General features: G+C 31.5%; 1 protein-coding gene across 1 annotated transcript; it reads right to left on the bottom strand.

The window, feature by feature from the left end:
* Positions 1–10,660: 10,660 nt before the first annotated feature.
* On the bottom strand, positions 10,661–11,332 carry LOC130932539 (rapid alkalinization factor). The gene has a single exon (XM_057861877.1). It carries the CDS (start codon positions 11,227–11,229, stop codon positions 10,837–10,839), a length of 393 nt encoding a protein of 130 aa, XP_057717860.1. The 5' UTR covers positions 11,230–11,332; the 3' UTR covers positions 10,661–10,836.
* Positions 11,333–12,086: the final 754 nt, after the last annotated feature.

Here is a 12,086-nt window from a genome sequence, read left to right as displayed (position 1 = left end):
ATGAGGTTGATAATTGTGATTTTAGTTGTGGATTAATTTGTATATTTTGTATTTTCAAGTAATAATGCTATAAAAGATTTAACTTTAATTAGGTATGTAATGTGCTATGTACAAGAACGAATAGATATGTCTGATTCTATTCAATTTAGCAATGAATTAAGCAACTTGTTTATTGGTACAGACCATCACAAGTCCAGCCCATCTAGCCGGTGGGTCGGGACACTACCCCTGATCCAGGCCCCCAAACAATCCCCCACAAGGGAAATCCGGGTCGGTTCCTAGCACCCGACCCGGTTGACATCCGACTTTCGCCACCTACCCAACCCAACGCGCCATGCCTAGCAAACCGGTCGGGTCGGCCTCCTCAGGGCAACGCCCGAAGTCCCGACCCGATGTCCGAGACGACCTGATCCTCCCACGTGGACGGGGGCAGCTCACAAGCACCCTGGCCAGTTGGCTAGGTCATCTTTGGGCCCATCCAGCACAGTATATAAAAGCAGAGGTCAACACTCCTCCTAAGGTACACATCATCTTACTTAATTTAGCTGCCAATTCGTACGAACACTGACTTGATCGTCGGAGTGTCCTTGCAGGTGGCCACCCCCCGCGTCACACCACCTCCGACGTCTCCAACTCACGCCTTGGTCTTCACTCCACGTCAGCTCAGGGTCTCACCCATTCACCTTTTCATCACCACCTGACCCAACGAGTATCCGAGTTCGTCAGGTAACGAACATTTATTAAATTTACTTTTAGTAAGATTATCCTTTAAATATTATAAGCTGCATAATTGAACTTAAAAATAGGTGTTAAAATTAACACTGCATGAAATCAGTTAACACATTACACAACTCTAATAAATTGCACAAGATTCCTATGATAAATAGATAAATTACATATTTTCATATAGTAAAATTGAAACAACAACATTGTTTGATCATAATTGTTTGATCCATATCCAAAATGTTAACCATATTGGTCTATATTACCAGGGGCGGAGCTAAAAAAATTTTTGGGAGAGGCCACCATGAAAAATATAAGTTAAGAAGAAAAGAAAATTAAAAATTAAAAAGGAACTAAACTAAAAAATTGAGACTTATACATACATATTATTTATTTTGGGAGGAGGGGGGAATGCCCCCCTTTTCTATAACGTGGCTCTGCCACTGTATATTACTATCAATATCTTAATTAAAGGGCTAAACCAAGAAAATAGTCTTAATAATAAAACCAACCACAATGTTTTTAACGACAATAAAAGAGTCCTTTACAAAAAAATGTTACTAGTCCTAATTATATAATGTTCAAAAATCAACATCAAGTAACTTTATCTTTCTTCCTAGGATGCTTGAATTCTGGAGTAGGAACAAAACTTATAAAGTCAACAATTTTTTTACCGTGGCAGAGCTAGTTCCCCTAATGATTTTAGCAGAAATGGAGCTGTTGATGCTGCAACAACTTTGAGGGAGCCATTTTCTCTGGCTCTTCCCTTCATAACTTTCAGTTTTTGGGGCCTTTCAACACTTTCCTACATAATCTTAGCAATAATTTTATTCAATATTTAGCAACAATTTCAGTTACAAAAATAAACAACAGTCCTCAAATGATAACACAAATAATAAAAAATTCCTTAAAAAACTTTTCAATAATCAAATTGGTCTTTACCTTTTTGTATGTCCAAAATAAAATTCCATTTATACTCTTAGTAGTCTCCAAAATTATATTGCAAATGTTTCTAGAAGCATTTTTAGTTGTTTTTATTCTCCACATCTATGATAGCATGTGCAATCACAAATATGTGATTGTTGACATCTTGGCCACATGTAGTGAGAATCTGTCCTCCATGCAAAGTCTTTAGAAAGGCACCACCTAAGTCTACTAGTGGTCTATATTCCGCCCTAAACCCTTTTTGCATCGAGGCAAACATAAAGTCGCTTAAACTGTGGGGTCCTCAGGCATAGAAATGACACCAACCTTATCACTAGAGCCAAGATTAGCTGTGAGCAACTCATGTGCATAATCCCAAATTCTTTCATATTGTGCTATCTCATCACCCTGCACAATTTTTTTAGTTGTTTTCAAAGCCCTTGTGGTACATGTATTGTTCAGTCTAATGTTGCACTTTTTAACATACCAAGCTTACACATCCCTATGTTTCATTGTAGGATGCATTCTAAGCTTAGGATACAGCTTATTCAAAGTCTACTTTTAAGTGACAGTCCTATTTTTTTGCTTTCTTCCACATGTATGGTTGTCAACAAGAGTCTTAATCTGCCATGATCTGTCCTGTTTGTTGACCGCATAATATACTAACCAAGAATAGTCCTCACTCTTACAAACGGCCATACATCTAGCTTTGTCATTCTTAATGAATATTATACTCCTACCCATAGTTATCAGAACCGAACCGGTAATTGACCCGGTTATATGACTGGGTCACTGGGTTACTGGTTCAACCGGTGAGTCACTGATTTACCCGGTTGATCCGGTCATAATTAAATAAAAATATAAAAAAATTAAAAGTTAAATACATATTTTTAAAAATATATTAATAACAATTAAATATTAATTCTTAGATATAATTTATACTGCAAAAAAGATAATACATTAATCAATAGTACAAAATATTTTGTCAATTTAAATGAATAAGAAAAAATAAAAGATAATACAATCAATATCAATATATCAATATATTTATATATTATGTGACAACTTGTTTGGTATTCATGTCAATCCATGTTTAAAAGAATAAAAAAAATAAAAAATCATTCACCTTTTGTTATATATATTGTTTATCATTAGTATTAGTGAAGAATAAGCTTGGCTCAGTGGCAAGGAGAAGCTACACACTCACGCAATCATGAGTTCGAACCCCACGCTCAGCATTTTTGGAGTTGCAGTGGAGGGAGCTCCTACGATGCTTCTGCGGCCCGCGTGTGCACCATGGACCCGCGGCGGGTTTAGTGTAATCTGAGACGCGAACCGGCCGGTTTTCAACGGGTTTGACCCCCGTTGACCGGTTCGAATGCTGATGCGGTCTAATCTTTCAACCGAACCGGCCAGACTACCAGTTTTTCGGTCGAACCGGCCGGTCCGGTCCGGTTCTGATAACTATGCTCCTACCCTATTGTATTGTATAGTCCCTAATGGTAGCCATAAAGTTATGTTTGCTCTTGAAAATCATACTAACCTTAAATTTCAAATCTCCAAATCTTGTTTTGTCATTGTATCTTTGAAACACACGTGGCTTCTCGTTGTCAAAATCTAACATCTTGTCCGATTCTTTCGAGTGCCACGAGTTAGCATTAGATCCACCTTGATGGTCCTCTTTATATTCACCTTCTGACAATTAAACAAGGTATAATAAATTAACAAAGTATAATAACAACACAAACTTAGATTCAGTAAAGCGAACTAATTATAATTAACTACCATTATAATTAACAAATATGTGCTACTATTAAACAAATTCATAATATTAAAAAACAACAAATCATCAAATGTTAACAGGAGTCTTTACTCGAATCAGTGCTCTCATCAAATTTAAGGTCCTCATAGTTAGAGTTATTGGTGTCAATTTCTTTATCCCGATCTCCCAACGAAGTAGATCTTTGTTTTCCTGTGAAATTATCCTATTTGGACTTTGAAGGCTTGCCAATTTTTACACTACTGTCACTGTCACTGTCTTGGTCTCCCATACTTTTTTCAGACTGGTATAGACTGTCTTTAGCATTCTTATATGAGTCATAAGAGTCATTATCAATATCTAGCATGGTTGCATTAACATATTTTTCAGATCTTGTTGTAGTGCTTTTCTTGACCTTCTTTTTGTTTTTTCCACAAGTTGGGATGTTGGAGGGCTTTAGGACATCTTTGCAAGGCTTTGGCATAGGCCGAAAAGTAGGTTTTAGTTTGAATTGAGAGGAATTATTTTTTGAATTGGAAGTGGACTGTGGAATGGGATGTAAAATGAATTTTTGGGGTTCCATGTTAGGTTTTTTGGATTGTGATATTGTTGTGGGCCAAAATGAGCTTAGACTGGGTTGTAAAAGTAAAAGTGTTAACTCATTTCTGGATTTTGTGGGTTGAGAGAATTTTTTTTGTGTTTGAGACACTCTTTCCTTCATTATTTGAAACTACAACTATGTCTTTACACACCTTCCACCAATTGTGATTCTGAACCCATGCTCGAAATATATATTAATAACATTGTGATTCTTCCTCAAGACTTGATCATTTTAATCAAATTAGCATCAATATCTAACTTCTTCAACCCAAACTTGAGAGACAACCATGGAATCTTCCAGACACAATTGTTTACCTTAGCATACTCTAATTCCTTATAATACTCCTTTAAAAAAAACATCTATTGTATCTGCTTCAACATTCATTAACATCTCTGTGTGATCTGGCTCATAAGTCATTCTTTCTTTTTTATTAGTTTTAAACTTTTTACCATAGTGAAACACAAATATCATTAGAGATCCTTCCATCTATAAAATAAAAAAATAAAAATATTAGCATTTATGTGTTATTAATAAATAATAATAAATGTTAGTTATTGATTATAGAAAAATTAAAAACTATTATTATGCTTTTAGAAGATAGTATGGAGTCATGCAGGGACATATCATGCTATCTTGCAAAGCTAGTAAGCATATGAACAATAGAAAAATAGTCAATGGATGAAGAGATGATGGAAAACAATACATTCCATCAAAATTCTTTGAGAAGAATGCAAAAACAAACAACTATGTTTTAAAAACCTAAGCTTAATACATGCTTAACTCCACCGACGACCGTACATAAATCTTAACCAAATTCAAAAAATAACAAGCATAAACCATAATTCACCTACAAAATCGACCCTGAACATATTCAAAAGAGTTCACTCACCACAATAAACACATTACTATATATATATATATAACAGAGATACATGCTACTTTGCTAACCGAAACACTAAGGCACAAATAACACTGGAACAAAATTGAACAATATTCCGTTTAACTTAAAACAATCATCAAAATCTCATTCTCTCTTGCAATTAATGATAAGATATAGATTACACACACAAAAAAGAAAAAAGTTTTTTTACCTTCAAATAACGTAAAAAAGGTTGCCTTCCTTTCTATATTGTCTGCGAACTGTGAACCTATTTTCACCGGAGAAGACGCACGCAACACCCGCCGTATAATCGCACGTCTGATTCCAACCTCGGTCGTTTTCCACGGAGCCTTGTTGCTGTGTTCAAAGAGCCAAAGAACAGTTTTTTTTTTTTTTACTAAGAATTAGTGGGCGAAAACAAGCCAAGTCAGTCCAGACTTTGTTTTTAACAGACCTGTCATGTAGTTAATTGGCTTGAGCCTGTCTTGTAGTCTGCTATAGATTTTTTTTTAAAATACTAAGTCTGGCCTGGCCTGAAGTCTGTTAAAAGGCTTGATAATTTTTTTTTTTACAAAAATAAAAATATTATTTAAATAAATTATTTTTTAATAAACATATTTATATTTAATATGTCATATTTAATATTTATAAAAAAATTTAAATGTTAAAGTATTTAAAATATACAAAATTATTTATAACTAAATATAATAAATTTAAAATATCTCGTAATTTTGTTAATATTAAAAAAATTATTTATATATGTAATTATGTATTAACAGGCTCAGGCAGGCCTGACAGGCCAATAAGGCTAATTAGTGAACTTGGGCCTAGCCTATTAACATAATAAGGCTTTCATAAAAGTTTGAGCTTATGCCTATTTTATAACAGGCTAGGTTAGGCCAAATACAGGCCAGGCTACAGCCCTTGGCAGATCGTCTAGACTTTTTCCACCATTTCAACTCTCAAACACTTAAAACGCCGTCGTTTAATATGCTAAGGTGTACCCCTAACATTCCAGGTCAGCTTCCAGCGTTAACGATAGAGTGTGTGTTTGGATTAGAGTTTGCAAACGAAATTTTGTATAAAATTGATTTTACAAACTTGATTTTGATAAAAAGTGAGTTGGTGTTAACGTGATTTATGTTTGGTAATTTTATATTAAAATGGATTATAATAAAATGAATGTTGTTTGGATTACATTATTCAAAATTACGTTTGGACAAAAATTACTAAAAAGGACATGAAGGTCAATTATAGCATACAGATGTAAATTCATACAGAGACTTACAGATATTCATTTTAAGCCATACAAATTATTATTTAATAATGTTAATGTTACTGGTGATATACATGTGTAGTTATTTTTAACCACAAACACTTAATCTGTACAAAAAAATCTTTACAGTAGTGCTTCCTGGTGCAGAATTTACAACCACAAACTAACCGGCAAGTGCACCGGATCGTACCAAGTAGTACCTCAAGTGAATGAGGGTCGATCCCACGACGATTGATGGATTAAGCAATAATGGTTGATTAATTTACTTAGTTTGACAAGCAAAAGAGTGTTAAGAGTTTAAATGCATCAAACAGTAAATTCAAAATATCAGAAAGCAAACAGTAAATTAATGTGAATAATATATGTATCAAACAGTAAATTAAATGCATCAAACAGTAAATTCGAATTGACTTTTCTTACTTAACTATTTTAATCATGCAAGATTTAATTCATGGCAAATTATATGTGACTAAACCCTACTTTCTTAGACCTTTTTAGTCTCCTCTAAAATTCATCAACCGCCAATTCCTTGGTCACTTAATTCCAATTAGAGGGTGAAGTTCAATTAGGTAGCGTTTGGTGGAGAGACAGAGACAGAAAGACTGAGACTGAGAGACAGAGACTAAGAGACAGGGATTGAAACAAATGTCAGTATTCTGTTTGGTGCAAAATGGGTGACAGGAATTGAAATAAGAATGAAACTCTAATTTAATATGCACAAAGGGTAAAATTGAAATTAATTAATTGAAATGAAAGTATTTTAGGTATAAAATATTATTAAAGTTTCGGTCTTCATCTCTAAAAATTTCAGTCTCCTGTGTCCCTACTTTTTGGAGGTACTGAAATACTGAAATTTTGGAGACAGAAACAGAAATTTTAGTACCAGTCTCTCAACTAACAAACACAATACTAAGTCTCAGTCTGTCAGTACCTGAAAACAAACGCTACCTTATAGTTTATATGTTACAAAAATCCTAATTACCCAAATACAAGAGGATTATATGTTATGCATCCCGTTAAGTCCAGATAATTAAAATTTAGGAGAAATTGTTTTCAAGTTATTGTTCAAGTAAATAGCTTTTCCAAGTTATATAAGAACTCAATTAGAAAAATGGTCATACTTCTGTTCCACTCAAATTCATAAAATAAAGAACGAAAACAATTCTTGAAATATAAATCAGTACATGAATTAAAATAGAAAAATAATAGTATCAATCCATACAATAGACAGAGCTCCTAACCTTAACAATGGAGGTTTAGTTGCTCATAATTCAAAGAGAAAAACTAGGATTAAGGTAACACTGTAATTTACATAATGAAGTAGTAGAGAGAGAAGATATTTTCTTCTAGCCCGAAGAGTTGATTCTTTTCTCTTTTATATCTAATCCTAACTAATGTAAAATATATTTTCTAAAATTAAATAATAGCTTTTCCTATTTATAAATAAAATAAAAATTTAATCAAAATAAATAATAAATACTCATGCCCTGCTTGATGGATGAATGGATACCATTCCTTATTAATGAATTGATGCCTAACTTTGAAATCATGGAGTTCGGCGTGGCATGCTTTTGTAAGTGTAAGCTTTCTTCTGTCCAAGTTAGGCGCTAATATGACCGTATAGTTTGGAGAGGAAGTATATACTATTATATATTGTTGAAAAGTTCTGTAAGTTAGCTTTCTAATTGTTGGATCTCTATTAAGTTATTCCGGTTTGAGCGCAAGGAGGTCAGGATTGACAGCATCATCCACTTTCTTCCTCTTTTTCTATAAAACTCCGTCAAATCTATACGAATGTTACCTGAAATAAATAGAATTGTACAAAACTCAAAGTAGCATTTATAGTGGCTAATAAGTATTTAAATCTTGATTAAATTCACAAATTTGAATGTAAATTCACTAAGAAAAGATAGGAAAGATGCGCATCACTTCTCGAACATGAATTTATATCATTTAAATCTATATTATTTTAACACTTTTTACTATAATTACTTTCGAAAAAAATTTAAATTTATGTATTAAAAATTAGTACTCTTTTGTTATAATTTGTTAATATTCTTCTTTAGTACTCTTTTTGTATATAATTATATTTTTTTAATAAAATTTATATTATAAAAATTAATAATAAATAAATAAAATATATACTAATTTAAGAATATATAGTAAAAAATATATAAAGTCAAATAAAAAATAAAGTTCTATAAAAAATACGTATTAATAAAAATAATTAAAAAAAATCATGAACAATGAATACTAAAAATTCTATTAAAAAAATACAATGATGTATATAAGTGAACATACAAAAATTCTGAACAAAAAATTCATACTATTAATAAAAAAATAAAAAAATAATTGATAAAAATTAAAATTTAACAAAGAGTACTAATAATAATATTAAAAAATATTGTTTGTAAAGTATAGTTATGAAAAAAAATTCAAGAACTCTGATGATTATTTTTAGTATTTTTTATTATAGATGAGATTAAATGACAAAATTGGTAGAATGTCAATTAATTTTTTAATTTATGAAATGAAAGCAGAAGCTAAACAAAAAATTGGTACAATTTGTTGCTTCTACTGAATACGAGTTCAAACCCAGAATCATGTTCGCGTTCAGAAGAAAAAAATTAACAAAACAGTTCAAAAAGATTAAATGCATTTTTTGTGCTTCCAACATGTTTATCAAACACACTCAGAATTGATAAAATCCAGAATTAATAAAATATTAATACGATTAATTTAAAATCTTTCACGAATAATTTTGATTAATTTTTTTTAAAGAAAACCAAAATAAAAATTAGGTGATCTTTGAGAAATAAATTTGATAATTTGTCCAATTTTGAGCCCTCAAGCTGATGGATTTGCATCCACGAAAAGTTAACGTGTGTCTCTAGAATGATAATGTTCTTGTCGGTGGAGTTTGCTAAATGACAAAGATTCTCTTTGATTCCAAACCGTGTTAGGTTATACGAATTACTGTACATGGTTGGTAAGTTGTAAGTAAGGGTCAGTAATGAATATTACTACCAAATTAAAATCATCGACCTTCCAAACTAGGGAATTTCAGGGTTTTAGGTGAACATTAGAACCCCCAATAAAAATCACATCATTTTGTGAAATTATTTACAAGCAACTGCGTTGAAAGGCAATCTAGGTCTTAATTCATAACATCTGCTTCGAATTCTAGAAAAAAGATTCCGATTAATTTGTGGGGCCATTATGTGTAAAACTATTACTTGGGTGGGGGACCATCGTTAACAACCACAACCACTAAAACATAAGATAAAAGATGAGGGGAATTATTAATTAATTTGAAGGGGAAAATAAAATAAATAAATCCTTCTGCCGTCAACTTGTTCACCCCGTGAATTCATCTCTCTAGTCATTCATTCTTCCATTTTAAACCCTATTTGAAATCTATTGTAACAGTACATTTAAATTTTAATTTTTTATTAAATTCTATCTGAATACCGGAAAAAGTAACACTTTAAAAATTCCATTTTAACCAAAGTCACCAAAGAAAAATCGAACTAAAAATTCCCAAAAACTTTAAGCTCGTTTAGTTTGTTCTTACCTTTGTCTACTCATCCCCTAGATACGAGTTAGGTCAAATTTTTATTTTTAATATTGAACTAACAATAGATTTTTTTTGAATTGTGATCTACTATACTATTTTTTAAAAATATAGAATAATTTAATTTATAGAGTACAAATCAGATTTAAAAAATCAAACAAATTTTAGAATACATAAATCAGACGATCCAATTTATGTACTCTAAATTTTTTTAATTTTTTAAATACAAATCGAAGAGTCCAATTTATATACCCCAAATTTTTAAAATTTTTTAATTATGTACCTCTCATAATTTTAAAAAACACAAAAAAATTATCATATTAAAATATATCACTCATCCTACTTTCATTTCTAAATTTTTTAGCCCAAGTTAGGTAACGTTTATTCGTTTAGTAACGTTCAATTTTGAACAATTGGCCACACCGAACAAAAATCTCAGAAAAACACAGGCATTGGCAAAATTCAATTCCCAAGAATAAGAGATTAGCACAAGGAAAGCAAAGCATTCAGCATTCTCCTCTCTCTCTGGGGTCTGTGATACCACCGAGTAGGCGCGTACAGCAAAGCATTAACCACAAACCAAAGGTTACCAAAAATTATTTGAATTTCCCATTTTGCAACATTCGAGATATAGAACCGCAAAAACAATATAGAAAAATAAAAGGATAATAAAGAAATTATTGAATATTGAAATGGTGAAAGAGCTGACATTCAATTATTTGTCACCATTCCAACACATAAACGGACAGGCTAGCACGTAGCTGGCCATAAGAGAACCAAGGTGAAACGCAACGTCTCAATTCTAAAAGGATAATTCCACAACAACAAAACTATTCTTTTTTATTTTATTTTATTTTTTTACATAAAGGTTCAAAAACTCAAAAAATCAACATCCAAATCCTCGCAACATCACCACGACCAAATAAACAATGTAATATTAATATAATAATAATGAACACAGTATATTCATCAAGTGTCACAGATGTGGCTCGCAAATCTGATTAATTAACATAAAATCTCTGAACTCTCCAAATATAACAATGAAATATATGTAGTTTTATATATATGAAATGAAATGGAGAAATTAAATAATTTTAATTTAGCTCCTGCACCTTGTGATGGCGCTGCAGCCACGATTGTAAGGGTTGGCCTGAGCACCAGGGCGACAATTGTAGTAGGAAGCGCCACGGCGAGAGCAGGGAATAGTGTTCCTCTGGAGCGCACCGTAGCTGATGTACTTGGTTGTGGCTAAGATGCGCCGGTTGATCTCAGAGTCCAAGTCAAACTCTTCTTCACCTGCTTCCATGCACTCTGCTATGGAGCCCTTGCAGGAGGAGCCTGAACCTTTCTTGGAAGCTACCCATCCTCCAACCATTCCCATGGGGTTGAAGTGGTCCCCTGCATCCGCTGTCGTTGTTGTCGGCGACGAAGCCATCACCACCAAGATGCTCGCACAAATCACGAGGACCACACACAAATTGAATCTCGCCATTGAACTTGCTGTGATGATGTTGTTGTTGGCGGCGGTGGCTGAATGGGAGAGAGAGAGAGGAGGCAGAGGCAGAGGGAGAACGAGGGACAAGTTTATAGATGAAAAAGACCTTATATTATGGGATAAAAGAACGACACTCTAACAACTTGAAATTACCAATATGCCACACACTAACGCGTACACTAAAATACTCTGTGTGTATTGATTTTTCATCAAATTGATTTTGTAAATTTGATTTTAATTAAAAGTAAGTTTATGTTAAAATGATTTATGTTTGACAATTTTTATATTAAAATAGATTATAGTAAAATAAATATTGTTTGGATTATATTACTCAAAATTAATTTTAAAAATAAAATTACTAAAATAGACATCAATTTAAATAATTTTTGTATATCTTATTATTTTAATTTAAATATTTAAATAGAATTTATTAATTAATTTTATAATAAAATTAATATTTATATACTAAAATAAAAATAACATATAAAAATTGACAAAATATATTTTTAATTAAAATTAACAAAATATAAATTTTAGTGAGTACTAAGAATAATAAAAAAAATTAAATATTTACTTTGGTAGTAATTGAAATAAATCAAAAAATTTTTTATGATATTTTTTATATAGTATATTTTTAGTTCTCTTAATACTCTTTTTTAGTATGCTATGATATTTTACTATTATTATTATTTACGATTATTATTTTGTTTAATTTATTTTACCTAATAGAATTAATAAATTATATTATAAAAAGATAATAAAAAAATAGTACAAAAAAATTATAACTATAAAAATATATAATGTCAAACAAATAATTAACAAAAAATAAAAATAATAAATAATAGAAAAAGAGA

This window comes from Arachis stenosperma, chromosome 6 (genome assembly GCF_014773155.1).
Source record: "Arachis stenosperma cultivar V10309 chromosome 6, arast.V10309.gnm1.PFL2, whole genome shotgun sequence".
Lineage (NCBI taxonomy): Eukaryota > Viridiplantae > Streptophyta > Magnoliopsida > Fabales > Fabaceae > Arachis > Arachis stenosperma.
The sequence above is the reverse complement of the archived record's forward strand: the minus strand, read 5'-3'. Positions and strand labels throughout refer to the sequence as shown.